At 37.4% G+C, this 22,062-nt stretch overlaps 1 protein-coding gene across 11 annotated transcripts in view; it reads left to right on the forward strand.

Annotated features, from left to right (window-relative positions):
- Positions 1-22,062, forward strand: part of CDK14 (cyclin dependent kinase 14) — a 723,056-nt gene that overhangs the window by 594,329 nt on the left and 106,665 nt on the right. For 10 of the 11 annotated variants that reach the window (XM_072764239.1, XM_072764240.1, XM_072764238.1 and 7 more), the window contains one exon: positions 3,244-3,292. In XM_072764239.1, coding sequence (XP_072620340.1) covers positions 3,244-3,292 — 49 coding nt within the window. Of the gene's footprint in view, positions 1-3,243; positions 3,293-9,409; positions 9,526-9,996; positions 10,182-22,062 lie in introns of all 11 variants that reach the window. The other variant, XR_012002660.1, reaches the window with a different exon arrangement.

Here is a 22,062-nt window from a genome sequence, read left to right on the forward strand (position 1 = left end):
GGTGCATCTTCAAGTTAGTGATTTAATTTCCTTCAGATATATACCCTGGTATGGAATTACTGGATCAGACAGTAGTTGTATTTTTAAGTTTTCAAGGAACCTTCCTACTGTTTTCCAGAGTGGCTGTACCAATTTACATTCCCACCAACAATGTATAAACATTCCTCTTCCTCCACATTCTTGCCAGCACTTGTTATCTTGTCTTTTTGATACTAGCCATTCTGACTGGTATGAGGTGACATCTCATTGTGGTTTTGATTGGTGATGTTGAGCACCTTTTCATGTACTTGTTGGCCAGTTGAGTATCTTCTTTGCAAAAATGTCTACTCAGGTGCTTTTCCCACTTATTAATTAGATTATTTGAGTTTTTGCTATTGAGCTGTATGATTATAATATATAAGCCATGTATTTTCGATATTAACCTCTTATTAGATATGTGGTTTGTGAATATTTTCTTCCATTCCGTAGGTTGCTTTTTCATTTTGCTGATGGTTTCTTTTGCTGTGCAGAAGCTTTTAGTTTGTTGTGGTCTCACTTGTTAATTTTTGCTTTTATTGCTTTTGCTTTGGGAATCATACCCATAAAGTCATTGCCAAGACCACTGTCAAGGAGCATTTTTCCTCTGTTTTCATCTGTACATTCAGGTCTTACATTTAAGTCCTTAATCCTTCTTGAGTTAATTTTTGTGCATGATGTAAAATAGTTTCATTCTTTTTTTTGCATGTGAATATTCAGTTTTCCCAGTACCATTTATTGAAGAGATTATCTTTCCCCCATTGAGTGTTTTGGCTCCCTTGTCAGACATTGCTTGACCATACATGCATGAGTTTAATCCTGGGCTTTCAGGTTTGTTCTGTTAGACTGTGTGTCTGTTTTTATGTCAGTACCATACTGTTTTGATTACTATAACTTTTTAAGATAGTTTGAAATCAGGAGGTGTAATGCCTCTAGCTTTGTTCTAGACAAAGATTTCTTTGGCTATTCAGGTTCCATACATATATTAGGATTGTTTTGTTCTCCTTTCTTTAAATATATATTTAAAAAATGCCATTGAAATAGTGATAGGGACTGTATTAGATATAGCCATACATGATATTAGGTAGTATGAACATTTTACCATTTTCTTCCAATCCTTGAACACAGAATTCCTTTCCATTTATTTGTGTCTTCAATTTCTTTCATCAGTGTCTTAATAATTTTCAATGTGCAGATCTTTTATATCCTTGGTTAAGTTTATCCCTAGGCATTTCATTGTTTTTGGTGCTATTATAAATGGAATTTTTCCTTTGTTTCTTTTTCAGATAATTCAGTGTTAATATACAGAAACATAACTGACTCTTGTATATTTTATGTTCTGCAACTGTACTGAATTTGTTTATTGGTGCTAACAGGTTTTTGGTAGAGTCTTTAAGATAATCTGTATATAAAATCATGTCTTCTGCAAAGAGAGACAGTTTTACTTCTTCCTTTTCACTTCAGATGCCTTATATATCTTTCTCTCCCCGCCCCCCATTTTTCCCTGATTTCTCAGGCTCAGACTTTTAGTAACATGTTGAAGAGGAATGCTGAGAGTGGGCATTCTTGTGGAGAAAGGAAAAACTTACTGCCTTTCAATAATTGAATATGATATTAGCTATGGGCTTGTCAAAAATACTCTTTTTCAGTCCTTGTTTTTGTGGATTGTTCCACTGAACTTCTTCTTAAAGGGGAGTTTTAAGAGTCCCCCTTAAAATTTCTTGCAGAGCTGGTTTGGAGGTTACATATTCTTTCAGTTCCTGCCTGTCTTGGAAGCTCTTTATCTCTCCTTCCATTTTGAATGAAAGCCTTGCTGGATAGAGTATTCTTGGTTGCATGTTCTTCTCATTTAGGACGGGATGAGCACTGGGTGTTTTTCTGTATGTTGGTAAATTGAACACCAATAAAAATTAATTAAAAAAAAAATACTCTTTTTCATGTTGGGGTACATTCCTTTTATACCCAGTTTGTTAAGAGTTTTTATCATGAATGGATATTGAATTTTGTCAAATGCTTTTTCTGCATCTATTGAAATAATCATGTCATTTTTGTTTTTTCTATTAATGTGGTGTACCACATTTATTAATTTGTATGTGTTTAACCATCCTTGCATTCCAGGGATGCATACTATAAAGAGACATTATTTTTTCATTGCTGGAAAATGACAAAATCTGTCAGCATCTATTAAAATGTAAAATGTGTAAACCACTTACTGAGTAGTTCTATATGGAGAAGGCTATCCAGTATAAATGAAAGCATTAGTATACAGAGACAGATGTGCAAGGATATTTACTGAAGCATTGTTTTTAAGGGAAAAAGAACTGGAAACTATTTCAGTTGCCAACAGTAGGAGAATGGTCAAATAACTATGGTACTTCTATTCTATGGAATATTATACAGTTTTAAAACAATTGTTACATCTGTTTTCTTAATTTGAAGGACTATCTGCTATACATTTAAAAAACTCAAAGATTGTTTATTATACAGTCTATTCTACAAATGAAAATAGGATCTATATGTGTGTATATGGGTGGGTTTGTATTTATAAACATAGAGAAATATGTGGAAAGGGACCTACACAAGCCATTAACAATTGCTGTATCTTCAGGAGTCAAAAATAGAGAGGAGAGGACATTATTGGTATCTGTTCTGTGCTGCTTTATTGTTTAACTTGGTAAAACAAACATCTTAACTTTTAAAATATAATAAAGATAATTCAATGAAAAATGTAACATACATTATAGGACATTGGTAGTTTGGCTTTGAGCCAAACCAAATAAATGTAAGAAAGGAAATGAAAATACCAAATAGTGTAAGAAAGAACCAACATGACTATTTGATCAGAGATGTCTTCATAGTGAAAACAGCATCTCTCACTTCACTAATGTGTCAATGTTCTTCAGACTACTTACTGTTTGAAGGTTCAGAATTTGTGTTTCTTTTCTCGACCCAATTAAAACTTAGTTATTCTAAGAAATAATTACTGGGAAACTGGATTATGAAATAAATCACCCCAACAAAAGAAAACAATGCTTCATTATTTAAAATTTTAAAATCCTCCTGTTTTATTCTTTGCAATTGCCCTATCTAAAGGTGAAGATGTACTGTGGCTAGCATAACCATGGCTAAATCAAACACTATCTTTTAAAAAGTTGAGGGTTTTTTAAACATACGTCTGATATATACATTTGAAACAACATTGTTTATCATTTTTCTTTTTTATTTCAGAACGCTTTACCCTGTACAGCTCTAAAAACCTTAGGCAAGCATGGAATAAGTAAGTCTTTATACAGTTTGTGCTTGTTCTTTGCCTCTCTCTTTCTTTTTTTTCTCTCTGTCTTTCTCTTAATTCTTAAAACTCTCCAAATAAGTTTGTCTTGACATTTTTTCATTTGCTCATCCAAATATCCATCCATCCATTCATTTAGCCATTAATTAGTTGTTAAGCTCTAACTGTGTGCCAGGCATCAGCCTCAGCCAATGTTATTATATATGAGTTTGAGTTTTTAAAGCAATGTGGCATTGCTTCAGAATTCTAAATCCTAAAATTCATTGTGCTTAATCTTCTTGCAACTAAATTCCAATAAATATTTTAGAAACAGCAAAGTAGCATGTAAATACAGTATAATGACTGATTCTAATCTAAATAATGTCCATGACAAACTCTGAGCTAGATAAAATTGATCTTTCAATTTTTTTCAGTTTATTGTTCCCTTCAGCCTTGTTGGAAAGCTAAGTACATGTATCACTTTAAATCTATGTGATCTGTTTATTTAATTTCTGTTCTTTCATCTGATCTCATTGAAATAGTTTTATTTATTGGTATTGAAATTTGATGAAATCTGAAGATCTGGGTTTCTCAAGTTATTCAGAGGTCTTTTATTGCAAGCCAGACTGTTAATAAATCATTGAAAGTTGGAAAGCAGAGTGATTGAGTCACTCTCATTAGTTGTGGAGATCATATTTCAAGCATTATGCTGGGAAAAGGTAACTGGAACTACTTTGATTTCTTTTTTAAAAAATTTAATTTGTTGTAACAAAATTCTGTCTGTGGGGAATTTAGTGTTATTGCCTCAGTTTTTACTCTTATGACATGTTTAATTTTAGACACCATCAATTATAAAATAAAAAATAAGAAAAAACTTTTTTATAATAAAAAATGCCTTTAATTGAAGTTGTCAGTAGATCCAGTGGACAGCTTATTATGAGGAACTCATGGAATGAGTACAGTAAACTCTGCAGTGGTTTATTTGGAAGATTTGGCAGTTTATTTTGGTTAAATTCATACTTAGAAGAGCACTGAAATAATTATTTTTGTCTAACACAAGGCTTTGCATTTGCCATTTGAAGAGTCCATTTGTGATATCTAGAGTCTCCCCTGGGAGGCATGCCCTCTGCTGGGAACATTCTGTGTGTGTTCCTCCACCCTTTTGCCCTTCACCGTCCCCCTCTTTACTGATCAGTGGTCTAACATTTTAATTAAGTGCTTTCATACACCAAGTAATATACACAGTATACAGTTCCTACCTTAATTAAATGATCAAACATATTCTGTTATAATTGCTCAAAAATTTTTGTCCAACCAGATAACCATCTTATAAAACAATTATTTATAAAGCAATTGAATTTCTTTTTTTAAATTTTATTTAAATTCAATTTGACCAATTGATTTTCTGACCCCATCTTTGAAGTCACAGGCATATCTGGCAAATCAACACATAGCATTTGTGGAGAACAGCCATTTCTTTTCTTCAGAGGGGTAGAGCTAGAATGACCTCCAAACTGCCCAGGAAAATAAATGGTAATTCTTATCCACTTGGAATAGTCTATAAGAGATGGGAGAGAGTGTCCATAGAGGAGGCTGAATGATATTTCTTCCACTGTCCTTTTGTGGATATGACCCCACTTCGTATATACAGCTGGTCCATTCTCCCCATTCGTTTTTGTAGCTTGTATTCAGCACCACCTTTCACTACAAGCCCTCCAGCACACATGCCTTTCTCGTCCAACCATTCCACAGTGACCAGTGGGATGCCCCTCAGAGAAGGTGCTTCTATCCAATTACATTACTCTATCCCAGGAGAAACGAGCTTATTTCACATCTTTCTAAAAGAAAAGTAAAGCTGAAATAGTATTCAAGCTTTGCATTGCTTCACTTCATTCTGACCATCTAAGACCTGATGCCTACTTTTCTCTGAGAGGTACTGATCATGTTACAACATCATTAATTTAATTGTTATGTTAATTAATTAATACAATTAATTAATTAATTATGTTGTAATTTCATTAATGGAAATCAGATTGTGCAATCCTCTGGTATTGATGTTTTAGAGACCTTAAAAGCCACGTGCATTGTGCTAAATCTCTAAATTCTTCTTAAAAGATGCTAGGTGTCAGTAAATATGCTTTTGCTTTTGGGGGCAAATAAGAATTCAGGAAATGATTTTTTTGCAACATAAGAACACAGTTTTCTCTTTAAGATATAACTTCCGAGATATTTATTATTTGCATTTCCTGTGAACGTAGAATTTATGATTCTTCTACCAAAACTAAGGTCTAAAATACTAAAGGAAATCTTATATTCTCATGTAAAATCTTTTTAATGAACTGGTGAAACTGTAGTTAATGTCTTTCTTTTCATCTGTAACATCACGGATGCTTTTTTTAAAAAAATAGAATTCAAAAGCATTTAATAAACTGGATCTCACCCTTAGGTGACGTTTAAAACATTTTAGGAAGCCTATTAAAAGCTGAGCTTGAGGTAAGATTTTTCAGTTACAAACATAACTTGTTCAGAGCCATGCTGTTTTTAAGTCACCATAAGTCTTATTTTTTGTTGCCTTATGGATTTAGCTCAGAAAACACTAAGTAATAAAATATCACTAAAAATATTATAAAAATACTACTCTCTGGCATCCCAGTGTCATGCACTGAATCCTTAGAGCCAAGCTGTAGCCTCCAGCCCACAAGACCCCAATGAGATTTAGAGAAAACCAAGAATTCAGAGACATTAATTATATTATTGATTCTTCCTCAAATGGACTTGTGAACTTGGAACCATCGACATTTCAACATCTCTCACTTCGGTGTGGGGTCTAGGCTCAGAAGAACTGCATTTAAAGTCTGTTAAGCAAGTGCCAGCTTTCTCCATCCCTGCTAACTAATTTGCTTGTCTACAACCACAATTACAAACATGGAGCAATTGGTAACAGCAGTAATAGGTTCAAAATAAAGTGAACTAATTTGCAAGAACTAATTTGAATTCAGTTTCAATAGATTAATATAAGATGGGTAGGTTAATAAAAAGTAAGTCACTGTTCCAAATTAAGTAGCAATATCTTTAAAAACTCAGCTATTAAAGCTAGTTGATATGTTAACCTACCTAAAGGAGTCAGAGTTTCTTGAGAAATGAAACCTCAAGTTTCTTTGAACAGCTGTAACAAGTGACCCAGTTTATTTGGGGGCCAAGTCTGCCATAGGTAACACCAGTACAATGCCCTCTTGACTTCATTTATACCAGTAACCATAATTTTATCCTTTGAATGACTTTTTTAATATTCTGGGGAAACAAAGCAGTGATGGGAAAAAATATCAAAAGATCCAGTAGATACCTAAACTCAAAAGGATAATGTAAAGAAGAAATCTTAATTATATGATTGAGAATAATAAATATATATTAATAAAGAAAAGAAAGTCCTTTTGCTCCTTCATACTGGACATGCATGATTTGTGTGGGCTCTTCCTGCTTAAAGGGGATTTTGGATTAAAGGGAGACAAATCTTAATTTTATAAATACATGTACTGTTTTCTGACCGCCTTCAAAACATTCCATTTTATTTCATTGGAGTTATAAAGACTCTCCCTATTTTTCTTCCAAATCTCCCTATTTATAGTTGTCTGACATTGGCATGTATATGCAATCAACCAAGAATTTCAGCCACTTAAAAGATCTTTTATTATTTTGGCTGGAGAATCAGCCTTGGTATATGCTCTCCAGCAATGTTAAGGGTAGGATTCCAGGAACACATTTGCTTGTTTTGGAACTTTTTAAGAGCTGAATAATTTTGGGGGTTTGAAAGGAGCAAAAAGAGAACCAAGGAGATAAACCACAAAGTCATAGAAGACAGATTTGGAAAACACAACTCATGGCTGATAAAGCAATACATGTCCTCAGACTTGAATAAGGCGTAGGCCAACCTTGTCCTGCTTGCTTCGTCCACATGCTCTGGTTCGGTTTATAATCCTTCTTGTTAGGTAAGTCCAACTGAATTTCTTCTAAGAATTGAAAACATTGCTTCTTTGAAAATATGTAGCAAATACAGAGACATTGTAATGAAGCTGCTTTAATGGAAATGCAAGAATAGAGAAGACATTTACCTGCATATATTTGAACGAACCAGCAAGTCACAAACCCTAATTTAAAAGATTCAAAAGTGTTTTCTAACTTTGTATTCTTTCATTTTACTTGAATGCTTTCTCAGATTCAATGGTTCACATATTTTAAAGTTGGCTTACTAGGGACGAGCATCTGCCTTTGGCTCAGGGCGTGATCCTGGGGTCCTGGGATAGAGTCCCACATTGGACTCCCTGAACGGAGCCTACTTCTCCCTCTGTCTGTGTCTCTGCCTCTCTCTCTCTTTGTGTCTCTCATGAATAAATTAAATAAAATCTTTAAATAAATAAATAAATAAATAAATAAATAAATAAATAAATAAGACTTGCTAGATAGTTGTGGTACATGTGCATAAAACATAATGTATTTAAAATAATTTTTAAGGCAGTAGTATAATTTCGCTCTGTATATTTATGCTGCCAATGCCCTATTTTCCTTGTTGTCCTACCTAATTGTATTCCAGTAAGATTTAAATCAATGCCTTCTCAAAGAAACTGAAAGGTCCCGTTTTCTACTCTGCCTTATTGTTCTAAGATGATCTCAAAGTTTCTAAAATAATATGTTGCAAAGTAAGTTAGAGCTTTCACTTTCTGTACATTGAGAAATGTGAGAGGAGCCTAAGAGCAGCTGTTGGCACTAGGCGGTGCCGTTGAGCTGAGCCAGAGCCTTAACTCCTCCACTGCCACATTTTTTTTTTTTCATTGTTGATCATTTTTGTTATAATTCTATTTACTTCAAAGTAACAGTTTTAATTTATTTAGTGCCTGGAGATTTCTTCTCACAGTGTTTTCAAAGAAATTATTCTGTCCATCATCAATGCTCTTTTTTAGGCTTGGGTTTATTGGGGATAACCAGCTCTAAAGCAGACATTCTGGAATTTCATTCTCTTTACTCCAGGATGAGCTGGAGCTGCCGGCTTCCACTATCCAGCTTCTGGATGTGAGCCCAGCGACAGGAGACTACATGGGGTGTAATTCCTTGTGACACTCTTGGATAGTCAGATCCAAGCAGGTCTTTGTCCTGATCTCAGACACCCACACATGGTGTTGTTTGGACACTCTAAAGCTGCAGTTTAGAGAAATCTCTGGGGACATTCATTTTCACAGGAATGAATCGCTAGTTCAGGTACTGAAAGCATTAATGTAGGTGTGAGGTTTACTCGATCGGTTAAACCCCTTGCAGTTCTTCCAGAAAATTGTAGACTGGATTTTTCAAAGGAGAAAGAGGAGGTCCAGGCTCTGGTGGGAGTCCTAGAGAGACTCAAGGAAGACAGTGTCAATCAAGGCTGTCCAAAGATAAGGGTTGAGGAAGGTGCCAGGAGGACACAGCAAAAGCTGGTCAAGGGAAAGTGGGCTGGGATGCCTAGGTGGCTCAGTGGTTGAGTGTCTGCCTTTGCTCAAGTTGTAATCTGGGGGTCCTGGGATCAAGTCCTATATCAGGTTCCCCACAAGGAGTCTGCTTCTCCCTCTGACTCTGCCTCTCTCTCTCTCTCTCTCTCATGAATAAATAAATAAAATCTTTAAAAAAAAAAAAAAAAAAGGAAAGTTGGCAAATTTGCTGGAGGCCCACACCTGGCTACTCATAGTAGCAATAGTGTAGATTTGATAGCATATGAAACATACCTCATCAAAGATTTCACATACTCTCCTTGCCCTGTATTCAGTGCTTGTGATGCGGTAGCCATAGTGATTAACACTTGGGCAGCCGTTTGCAATGTAGAATTGCTTTCACATTCTATATGTTTTTAAAACAATCTTGGGAAGTAGTCAGAACACGTACTGTCATCTCTATTTTATAGCTTAAAGAAACATGCTCAGTGAGGTCAAATAATCAATGCTATTGAAAACTATAATTCAGGAATGTATGCCCCCAAAGTGAATCTTAGGAGATCTTAAAACCCTAATATTCAAGTGGATCAGTATCTGATTTTGTTTCGTTCTCACTACAACCCTGGTTGGAGAGATCTCTTCTAGGAAATGATGTCTTTTATTCCCGGTCTAGGTTTTTGGCAGCAGAAGAGCTGGGATGGAGTAGAAACCTAACTCCTATCCTGAGGAAAGTGTTTGCAGCAGGCTGATTGCACACATCAACTCAGGACTCCTTTGTGCCACTGCTGGGTAATGCACCATGGGGATATAGGCTAGTTTGCGACAGTCTAAGTGCCAGAGAAGACAGGCCTATAGGCCACCCATCCAGACCCTGCTAGTGAGATTTGTACCCTATTCCACATAGCTCCCACCGCCCCCAGGAAATTATCCTCTGTCATTTTGTGCCACTGCCAGCTTTCTCGTCCATATCTTTCTTGTGGTAGCAAAGAATTCGCTATTATTAATAACCACTGGTGATGGCCAGGGGCAAACCCCATGCTGTTTGTTATCCGTTGAGCACGAGTTTTTTTTTTTTTGTTTTGTTTTGTTTCCCTTCTGATAGACAGAAATTATCCATCTTCTCTCTTACTAATTGGCAGTATGTGCCAGGCTTGGGAGCTGGCAACGGCCATGGCTTTTCATCCTTTTCGATTATGTGTTGGATTCCTCATCCCAAAATACACACTTATGGTTCAGCTAATACCTTCCTTCTGCCATCAGCTCATTAAGGAATAAAATCCAGCCATGCTTCTGAAGTGGCACAGAGCTTCCAGGAGCAGCTGGGCTGCTTGATTCTGTGAAAGCTGTACGACAGATAGAATCAGGCTTTCTCAAACCGGTTCCCAAAACAGTCTCGAAGTGGATACGACCTGAAGAAGTTCTTCTGCTTCTCCAAATATAAAACGGTATGTGTTTGTGTTCTGTGGCTGCCATCACAAATCAGCACAAATGTATTGGTGTGAAATGCCACAGCAGTATTGTCTCACAGTTCTGTCGAGCTGGAGTCTAGATGGGCTCAGCTGGTTTCTTTGCTCTGGGTCTCATAAGGCCGAAATCAAGTATTCGTTGGCCTGTGCCAACGAGGAAGTCTTTCTGGAGTCTCTGAGGAAAATCTGCTCTCAGACTCATTTAGACTGTTGGCAAAATTCAGTCCCCTGTGGTTGTGGGGCTGAGCCCCCTTTTCTTTACTGGTTGTCAGCAAGGAGTCTCAACCCAGCAACCAAAGGCCACCTGTTCCCTCATCACACTGCCGCCGCCTTCTTCAAACCAGCATCAGTGCAGGGAGTCCTTATTACTGCCTCGTAGCTCTCTCACTTCCCCTCTTGCCACATCTCTTCTGCCTCCAGTGGGAGAAAGCTCCCTGCTTCTAATGGCCTACCTGCGTAATCCAGGTTAATCTCTCTACTTTATGGTCTGCAACCTTAATTATGTCTGCAGAGTCCCTTTTGCCATGGACAGTAACACATTCACAGGCTCCAAGGCTTAATGAGTGGGGCCATTCTGCTTTCCACACATGGGTACTGGGGCTTCCTATTCAGCAGTGAGTCCTGTGGTAAGGCAGGAGAGAGCGGAGAGAGCAATCCCAGCCCTCACCAGGTCAGCCACAGGCTGTTTCATCTGATCTCCATCTGGTGATCATCCATCTCATCTCCACATCTGGTGACAAGCTCTGGCCTCTGACTCTGGCAGTTCCATGTTGCCTGGTTCCCACTGGTATCTTCAAAATTGTGTATAAGGAAGAAATAATTTTCCATCTCCTGCGTAGAGGAAAAAAAGGCATTGTTCCCAAGAAAGTTAATAACCTCTGAGATAACGAAAACTTTGACCTAGGATTTCTGTCCCCTCTAGATCAGTGCTGTCCAACAGAACCTTCTTCATTGATGAAAACCTTTTATACCTGCACTGCCCCATCCAGCAGCCACTAGCCCCCTTGAGCACCTGACATGCGGCTAATGTGACTTAGGAACTAAATTTTAAAGTTTATTTAAACTTTATTTTTTTATTATTTTTTAAAGATTTTATTTATTTATTCATGAGAGAGAGAGAGAGAGAGAGGTAGAGAGGTAGAGACATAGAGATAGAAGCAGGCTCCCTTCAGGGAGCCTGACACAGGACTCGATCCTAGGACCCCAGGATCACGACCTGAGCCAAAGGCAGATGCTCAACCACTGAGCCACCCAAGTGCCCCAATTTAAACTTGATTAATTTAAATGTGAAAAGCCATACATAGCTACCACACTCGGCAGCTCATCTGTAGATCAACACGTAAGCTATTCATTTATTTCTAAGCGCCCACCAGCATGGTACAAGTGTGGATATCTGATGCTTTGGAAACTGTGCGTTCAAGTTCTTGGCATTTTGTGTTCACGTGTCCAGAGATCTTCCTTTATATTTTTGCTTCTCACCTCTATCTTTTATTTGTAAACACTGGGAAGAAAATAGCTCTAGAGGACCAAGTACGTGTAATAAATCTGCAGAGGGACTAGTGGAAGTATCAAAGAACATCAAGCAGACATCATCCCTTCCCTCCTCCTCCCCTTGAGAAGCCATGCTGTTCCCTCCTGAGGGGCACTGCCTGTTGCAAGCCTCTCTATTCCTTTCTCCTTCTCGTGTTCTCGCTCTCTCTTTTCTGTTGGGAACTGCTAGGGGTTAGACACACAGCTCTCTCCCCTTTTTGAACTCCCTCAAGAATTCACCTCTCTGCTGTTGTTCCCGGCCCCCTTGATCTACCCTAACTCTACTCAGAAAATATCATAAAGGCTCAGCTTCCTCTTTGCCACATATGAGATGCTATTGAGAGGGCTCCATTTTTCTAAATAAGCCTCCTATGGACCCCTGTGGGTACATATGTTAATTATTCAGCTTCAGAACATTGAAAATTACCACATTTTAAGAAGTAAAAGATAAACAGAAATTCAGTTTTTACTGTTCTTTATGTCTTAAAAAAACTGGTTATGAAAAAGAAGAACTCAACACTTATCTTTAGCATTTTATTTTGATTAAGAAAATGTGAATTTTGTGAACTAATTAAGATGAACAAAAATTAATTAATTAATTAATTAATTAATTAAGATGAATATAAGAAGTTAATGGAGAAAGAGATGATTTTAACAATGTCATCTTTTGTATCCCCTATCACCCACTCCACAATTTTCTTTGGTTAATCGTCAAGAAAATTGGGATTGGACAAGGGTCCCCCTCGTTATACTGGAGAGACTTTCTGTAAAACTGAGTGCAGCTTCCACTTATGTGAAGATATAGTTAATAGACTATGTTGATGTGTGCATCTGATACCTGCTGTGTAGATGGTGGTCCTCCTGACTTTGTAAGAATACACAGCCAACAAATGCTGTTGATGTGAACCAAGAAAGAATAGAAATGAAAAAGGAAGGCTTGCAAAGGCTCATAATGGGCACACATGGCAAGAAAATGCATGAAGTCAGCATAATTTGGTATCATAGGGGCCAAGTTCCAATCCTAGATCTGCCACTCAATGGTGTAATGTTCAGGAAGCTCACAAATCAATCTGAGCCCCCGTTTCTCAGTCTTTAACTCCTTTGGCAGGATTATTGTGAGGATTGAATAAAGTATAGGTGTAAATAATGGGGTACCATCAGCCAACATTAGCTTACCAACCTCTTGTTTTTTAGCACACCTTGTCCTCCCCTGCCAATCAGAGCATTTCATTCAGTTCCAAATAAGCAATGGTCCTTGAACATGAATCCCACTGCTATACAGGGTCCCCAGACTTTTTCTGAACTATTTCTTTTACCTTTCTAGAAGCACATGCTGAACTGCTTGGTCACCAAATCATTTTTTAAAAATACTTCTCATGTAGAAATAAGGTTACTCCACTTCTTCCACTTTTCTCCACACCCTCTCCTCCATAATTAAAACAGCAGTTCCTTCCTAAGAGTGATATGTTAACAAATAGCATTGTACATAATGAATGTAAAACTGATTTATCCTAAGTCTTGAAACACATCTACTAGACAGTTTTCCTAATGAGATTGAAAGAAACCCATAGACACTGTTATCACGTTCAAAGCATCTATTATACCTTTTCTGTTATGCTTTTCACACACGGACTGATGGGTGAGACTAAACCAGGTGTGCTAGGCCTAGGTGTCCACTTGATCCAGAGGTGAGACCAAAAGTTGTTATTCTTGCTGTTTTCGGGCTTTTAAGTGGGGCAGGTGAATGACTTATCCCTAGAAACACAATGAAGGCTAGGAGCATGGCCTCAGTTTGCTACCTCTGTCATCATTGGGGAGCAAATAGTTATGAAACTCCAAAGGTAAGTTGGCCTTTTTCTTTCAGACATTGGGCCAAGTCCATACCCTAAAGCACAAATCCCATGTTACCTTGTTATATACACCATGAGAGTGACTTTAACAATAGATTTCATTATGTCTTTAACAAAAATAAAGATACCTTAAACTGCCATAAACAGACACACATACAACCCCCAAATCAATTACCTTCTGTTTTAAGAGCATGTTTAGATCATTTGGACATTTTGGGGATCTTGAAAGAATCTAGTGGCGATTTATAGTTGAAGTCTCATAGTATATATGTGTGTGGATATCTATACTCAGACTATCAACAAGTTTTAAGTAAGTAGAAATATCAACACCAAGGGATTAATATTCTGGCCCTTGTTGGATTGTTACATAGTGTGTTTTGTGTATCTGCATGTGATTTCTCTGCTAGGCCTCAGCTGTATTTAATCCCTCAAGACTTGATATACAAACGTAATGCCAAATAGAGAACTTCCCTTAAATTATTCAAATCTCCCCATAAGTGATTTCCCACTCTTCCTGCAATGGAAAACATTTGATCATAAATTCAATTAAATCAGTCATCATCTTTGTGATGTTTGTCCAGCTAAATCCTTTAGTGACTAAACCAATAAATATACCAGCTGTGTGTGTGTGTGTGTGTGTGTGTGTGTGTGTGTGTGTGTGTGTGTGTTTATGGCATGACTGTTTAGGGAAAAATTGATTTGAAGTCAAGATGAAGGGTAGTTCTCATTTCTTAGGCCAGATTTCGACCACTTCAGTGCAGCCAAGGTTTAAAAGATTAAACTCTTAGCAGGAATAAAATCATGTATATTCCTTTAAATTTGTTGGCTTTTATTTCCCAACTCAGAGCCTAGTCTTAATATATTGAGTTTTAGATCAAAACTGGTATACTCTGGAAATGTTAGTGAAAACTGTCAAACCACATCAACCATTTTTCTTCCATTTTTCTCCACACCCTCTCCTCCATAATTAAAACAAAGGAAAAATGACTGTCAACATACTTTTAAGCTTCTCCAGGAAAATGTCATGATAGGATTACAGTACTATTTATGATTTCTCATATTTGTGTCAGGTGACGAGATATAATTTATTAGAGGCTTATAAGTGTTGATTGTTTCTCAGCTTGATCCTAAAGCCTTTCAGACAACAGATATAACCAACTACTTCCCCTTTTTCATCATACCTTTGCCACTGATCCTATTAATTTGGATATAACTGAACTGTATATCCATGTGGCCTGTAGAGGGCAGCATGTTCTGAGAAAAAAAAAAAAGTGAGATAAGCAACTGATTTTTTTTTCCTTTAACAAAAACAAGTAAGATATCTCCAGTAGAGAAGTCAGAGCTTCCCCATGCTTTGATTGTCTGCTGGTTTAGGTATCTACTTATATGGCAAGTGTTATTGGCTCAGCTACCTTGCAGGCTACTTAAGGATTACACTAGATTCCATGCTTTTGCCTCTGAGTAGAGTGAAACACATCATTTTATTTATAAAAATAAACACAAATGAGATTTTTCCATTTGTCTCTCATTTCTTGTCACTCTTGACAAGTTTCGAATTTGAGTTGAATTATACCAACAGTTGTGATTTCATTTGGTAATCAAATTAGGCTTTACTCTGTTCCAGAATTCTGCTACCTCTCATCTTTACTTTCAGGTTGTGATCCCTGAATGAATTCTGATGTGTCTCTTAATTCCCCCAAGGAAGTGAGAGTTCCATGGGGACGTCTTCCATCCACCGTGACTTCAGGCTCCTTTTCTTAATGGCGAGCACATTTTTGGAGTATTCACTGAGCCAGCCCTCTTCTCCATAATTACGTTCACTGCTATTCTCAACCCAATTTCTACTTCTCATCTAAAGAACCAAATCCTTCCATTGTATAAACTACAGAATTATTTTCTTAATTTTAGAAATTTCTAGAAGCTGTGGCAGACCTTGAAAGGACATAGAGCAGCACTGTGCAGTAGATTTTGTGTGTGTGTGTGTGTGTGTGTATGTGTGTGTGCAGTAGATCTTTATGCATTGACGGAGATATTCTATATCTACTCTGTCTAGTGTGGTAGCTACTGGCCATATGTAGTTGTTCATTAACTAAAATGTGGTTAGTGCAATTGAGGAACTGAATTTTTTATCTTATTTAAATTTAAGTAGTCACATGTGGTTTGTGGCTACCAAATTGTATAGTGCAGAAGAGAGCATGAATTCAGGTCAGTTCATAATAATTGTTTTATGAGAATATATTGTAAGGTGGATTAGATTTTGTAGCTAAAAATCTACTGCTCAGGCTTTTATTCTCTTGCTTATTCTTTCTCATATAGCTGTAGGCTTAAATCCAAATCCTCTGACTCTGCCCCAGGATTTTCTCTCTCTCAGAACATCTGAGGGATTTCCAATTTTCCGATTCTTCGATTTTGTTGAATATTGAACATATCTCTCTTGGGTATCCAGAATGGAGTTTCAAAGCCTGCCATATCAGCAGCCCTGATTCTATGGGCATCTAGGATGTCACCATCTCAGCCTGTCACCTCTCTGTATCTAGTTTTTCCTTAATGTAGAAATAAAATTTAAGAATGTGCTAAAATGTGTCAAGCTGCAAACAAGCTTATTCCTTAATTTGGAGTGCGCCCCCACTTACACTCTCTCTACATTGACTAAAAATATAGCCTGTGCTTTGTTCCATCCATTCTAAGGTGACCTCAGTACTCTTTTGAAAATTTTTGTGGAAGTGCCAAAGTAATAATTTTTTGAAATGCTCCTGTATTTTTATAATGATCTGGAAGCACATATCTTCAGTTTTCTACTTTATGCTGTTATTGTTGGTTTTAAGACATAAGCAGAGTTTTTAATAGTTTATATCATAGCACTAGCTTCTGCCTGAAAATGCCCTTGCTTATGTATCCCTGACAATTATAAGTAGTTGGACCCAGAGGATAATAAATGTGTAGCTTTTTAACTTTATTCATTTATCTTTCTTTTATTTCAGCTGTAGAGATAGAATTAGTACTCAAGCAGATAAATAGCTCTAGCAATTATGCCAGTTTGAGGTTTCTTTAAGCCATGGATATGGAATGATAGCCCTTCTGTTATAGATCATTTTCTGTGAAGAGACAAATGTGGAGTTAAAGGCAGGAATAAAGGAATGTGCAACTCAAAGGTTGTGCTCATTTCAGTAAAGACAGCCTCACCCTATTCTGTGCTCACCATCAAACCATCCTTTATAGCACCCATGCCCCCAGCTCCATAATCTCCTCTACACAATGAGAGACAAAAGCAGGGCTGGTTGGTAGCCACATTTTTCTTTAAGAAACCAGCCTCTTGGAAAAGCCTAGGCATCCCCACACCTCAAGGCACAACAAAACAAAATAGGGTGGGATCATGACATTCTTGTTGATGCTAATGGGCTTTTAGGACTGGGATCTCAAGCACGAAGCCAGTTCCCTGCCATTCTAAGAGTGGTAGGCTTTCTGTTAATGGGTATGTGTGTTAAGTGCAGAGACATCATTAGACAGAAGTCTCTATAACATAGCAATTGTTTCTGCGTTGGGAATAGCCATTTGTAAATTCCTGAAGCACTTTAGGCTATTTGATAATAGTAATCACACATAGATTCATATAGGTAGAGAGAGAAAAAGTGAAAAGTCAAAGGCAAGGGCTTAGAACTAAGAAAAGAATGTAAAGTACCAGTTCCTAACTCTTCCTGAGTTGGAATGCACCCTACAGATTTGTTGCTAAAGCTTAAATTACACATTCTAGTACAGGGAGAAATAATGTCTTTTGATAGAAATATATGAAATATAGGAAGAAATAATGTCTTTGGTAGAAATATATGAAATACTCTCAACATTTAAAGATCTCTCCTCTGATGGGTTCTTATATTTGTAGTATACATTACATCACAGAGCAGAATGAATTATTTTCCAAGACTTGAACCACAAAACCAAATCAGACACAACAACAAAACATGTTTTCTCCTTGCTAACTTTAGCACCAGCCCAGGCCATGTTGGAAATTACAGAAATCCCTCTCCAAACACATGTTGCGGTAAGTCAGAATTCTAGTAGATGACAGCTTGATATTCTGTAGTTCTGAGGGCCCTGGTTCAGATGTCTGTGAGTCCTTCTACTTGGGAACCATTTGAACAGAGGATTGGTAAGAGAAAAAGAAGAATGAGGATGGCCAAGGTAGAAGACATGCAGTTTACTGTTGTCTTGATAAATGTGGATTTGAGGTGAGCACCCAAATGCCTGAAAAGCAAGACATATAAAACAGGCCAGGGAAACAGAACAGTCTTGGTAGGTCACAAAATGAGGAAGATATTAGACAGTTATAAAGAGGACAAAGAGTAAAAGGGAGGTTGACAAACAGGGGAGTAGTTTGGTGTGTAACACAACAAAACACGTTTGCAAATCTTAAAATTAAGAAACAGTTCCCAAAACATATCTATCTTTAGATAGGTAAAATGATATTGAAAATATTTTTACTTAAGATATTCTGTCATTGTTTTATTTGATGAGCATTTTTAAAAATGAGATTTTGGGACACCTGGATGGCTCAGTAGGTTAAGCATCTGACTCTTAATTTTGGCTCAGGTCATGATCTCAGGGTTGTGAGATTGAACCCTATGTAAGGCTACTAGCTCAGCAGGAAGTCTGCTTTAGATCCTCTCCCCCTGCCCCTCCCCCCATTGTGCACTTGTACACTCTCTAGAATAAATAAATCTTTTTTAAAAAAAATAAAAATAAATTAAAAATGAGATTTCTTTTTTCATATAAGTTTATTCATGACCTTGAAGCTTTTATTTTTCCCAGTAGTTGTACATCTCCCAGTGAGGTGTTTTTTAACCAAAGGATTTTCAGGGATATAGTGTGATTTGGAAAAGAATATTGTAGTCTTAAAAGACTCCTTTTACTGCATTTAGTAAAGTCAGTTTAATTTTTTACATGTATGGAAGCAGTGGAGAAGTAGCGGGAATGTTTAGTATTAAATACCATCAGCTGCATGTGTTCATGGCTGCCAAAAGCTTTGTCCTACTTATCTCATTTAAACCTAAAAATAACTCTCAGAAAAAGTTTTCCATAGCTTTTTGATAAGAACATTTAAGCTTATTTTAGGAAGCTTATTTCCCTGTCTTCAATTATAATGTGGCCTCAAGGGCAGATCTGGAAATATATCCCTTATTTGCTGTATTATACACAGCAGAGCTGAGACTAGGGTGAGGAAGGAGGGCAGAGACCTTGGGTTCAGGATTTAGGGTGGCACCAGAAAAAGACTTAGTAATCAAGATAAATAATGTTTCAGTGGTTCCTATGCTTCCATCGAACAACCTTCATTAGCCCCCATTCCCCCAGGTGCATAACCTCTTCCAAAACACCAGTGCTGCTAAGGTTCTAGAGAAATAGGCTCATTTATCTACTGCTGAAGGCACTGTAAACGGGTAAACAATGTGGAAAACTTAATGGAAATGTGTTAAAAGCTCTAAAGATATCATTCATGACACCTTCCAGAAATTTTATTTAGCCTGGTTGGGAATGCACAAACGAGGTTGCTATTCCCATAGAACTTACCTTCTAGATTACCAACAGACAAATACAATAAAGCAATCGCAGAGAGTGATAAGAAATGAAAACAATAAAACAGGGCAATGTGGTAAAAGGAGAAGAAGAAAGAAGGAAGAAGGAAAGAAGAAGAAGAAGAAGAAGAAGAAGGAGAAAAGAAGAAGAAGAAGAAGAAGAAGAAGAAGAAGAAGAAGAAGAAGAAAAGAAGAAGAAGAAGGAAAGAAGAAGAAGAGGAGGAGGAAGAGAAGGAGAAGAAGAAGAAAAAGAGGAGGAGGAGGAGGAGAAGAAGAAGAAGAAGAGGAGGAGGAGAAGGAGAAGAAGAAGAAGAGGAGGAGGAGAAGGAGAAAAAGAAGAAGAAAGGAAGGAGAGAGAGAGAGAAAGAGAAAGAAAGAAAAGAAAAGAAAAGAAAAGAAAAGAAAAGAAAAGAAAAGAAAAGAAAAGAAATAGCATTGAGGTTCCTGGGTGGCACAGTCAATTGAGTGAGCATCTCTTAATTACGGCTCAGGTCATGACCTGAGATTGAGCCCCATATAGGGCTCTGTGCTGAACAAGGAGTCTGCCTGGGTTTTCTCCCTCCCTTTCCCTCTGTCCCTCCCACCACACACTCTCCTGCTTTCTCTCTTAAATAAGTATATAAATCTTGGGCCGCCTGGGTGGCTCAGTGGTTTAGCGCCTCCCTTTGGCCCAGGACGTGATCCTGGAGTCCTGGGATTGAGTCCCACATTGGGCTTCCTGCATGGAGCCTGCTTCTCCTTCTGCCTCTCTCTTTGTGTCTCTCATGAATAAATAAAATCTTAAATATATATATATATATATATATATATATATATATATATATATATATATAAATCTTAAAAATAAGAATAGTGTTTGGCAGCCTATAAGCCATATGAAGACTGGGGTTTTGCCTGTTTTGTTTACTTCTATATCCTTTGCACTTACAACTGAGCTTGTTGCATAGTAGGAACTCACAAAATATGTGATGAGCATGAAGTGGAAGAACTCAGTGTAAGAGTATATTGAGTGGAGAAGAGGTGATTGGAGACTGAGGCAGAAGCCTCTGCGTCATGGACTGCAGTTGGGATTTTACTTCCAATAGGAAGCTTGGGGAATTATGTTTTTGACCTAACAATTTGACTCTTTGGTGTTTATGCCAAAGAAATAAATCAACAAGGTAAAATCCTAGCTGCCAAAATATTTTCATTACTGCATAGTATATTTTTTAAAAAGACTTGTTATCACTCTAACCAAGATTAAGGAAATGGGGAAAGGTTTGATAAATCATGATTCAGGACCCAAGTGGAATATTATACAACAATGTTAGGATGGCATTATGAAGACTGAAAATATAAATAATGCTTCGTGTGTTTTCTGAAAAAAAAAAAGCAGAATAAAAAATTATATGCACATTAACATATTAAATATAAAATTACATCTGTGAACTGTAACTGAAATGTAATATACAAGATGAAAATAGTTGTGTTAGGGTGGTAGAATTTGGGGTGATTGTTTTTCTATTTTCTGAAAATTGTCTTTACTGTCACTGTCACAGTTTTTTAATAAGAAAAAGATGTTGCTTAATTAGTATAGAGTTTCTGTTTGGGATGATGAAAGGGTTTTGAAATAAATATTAGTAGTGGTTGGACAATATTGTGAATGTAATTAATGCTACTGAATCGTAAACTGAAAAAGGCTTAAAATGGCAAATTTTAGCTTATATATATTTTACCACAATTTTTAAAAACCCAGATACCTTCTATAATCATCAGCATGGTTCAGTAGCCTCCAGAGGCCCCCAGTGATCCCTGTCTTTTGGTCTTTACACCCTTGGGGAGTCCTTCCCATGTTGTACTTGGATTGGTCTTGGTGATCAAGAAATAGCATGGGGCAGAAATGATGGCATGTTAGTTCTGAAGTTACGATATAAAAGACTGCACAGTCCCTTCCTTAGCTCTGACTCCCTCTCTGTCTCTGTAATCACTGGCTGTGCAGAAGCCAGCTGCCAAGTCACATGAATAGCCCTATGGAGAGGCCCACATGGTAAAGAGCTAATGCCTGCCAGCAGCCATGTGAGTGAGCCATCCCAGGAGTGGATTCACCAAGCCCAGTCAAGCTTCAAATGACTGTAGCTCTGGACATCTACTTGACTGCTGCCTTGTGAGAGACTGTGAGCCAGAACTACCCAGTTAAGCTGCCCAGGATTCCTGAACCTCAGAAGCTGTGTGATAACAAGTTTTAAGAAAAGAACACTTTCAAATTCCCATCTAACTTCTACTACAGCTGTACCTATGTGCCTATGCAAGAAATACCAACAATTTTTCCCTATCTTTGAAGACTTATTTTTTCCTCTTTTTTTTTTTTTTTAAGATTTATATTTATTCACTTGGCAGAGAGAAAGAGCACACAAGCAGGGGGAGTGGTAGGCAGAGGCAGAGGGAGAGGGAGAAGCAGGCTCCCTATGGAGCAGGGAGCTTGATGTGGGACTCTATCCCAGGACCCCAGAATCATGACCCAAGCTGAAGGCAGACGTTTAACCAACTGAGACACCGAGGCACCCACCCCTTATTTTCTCCTCTTAGTGGAAGTTCTTGGTGCAGCAAACTTTGTGTATATAAATACAGTAAAAAGAGAGCTGTGTGGAAAAAACATGTTTTTTCCATCCTAGCTACCCCAGTGTGAGTTGCAAAGCTGAGTGCATCACCAGGACTTGGCCTGATATAAAATGCCTACAACCATGTTTTTGCATGTGGAGATTTGGTAAAACTATAATTACAATATTTAGTGAGTGAAAAGTAAATACCCCATGTGTAAAAAAAAAAGGAAAAAAATTAAAAAGCATATACCATTAACGGGGGGGGGGGGGGGTCATACACCATCAACAGGAAAAAAATATTTACAGTGTCCAAATTTGTTACTTATATTTTTTT

Source organism: Vulpes vulpes, chromosome 7 (genome assembly GCF_048418805.1).
Source record: "Vulpes vulpes isolate BD-2025 chromosome 7, VulVul3, whole genome shotgun sequence".
NCBI classification, from domain to species: Eukaryota; Metazoa; Chordata; class Mammalia; order Carnivora; family Canidae; genus Vulpes; species Vulpes vulpes.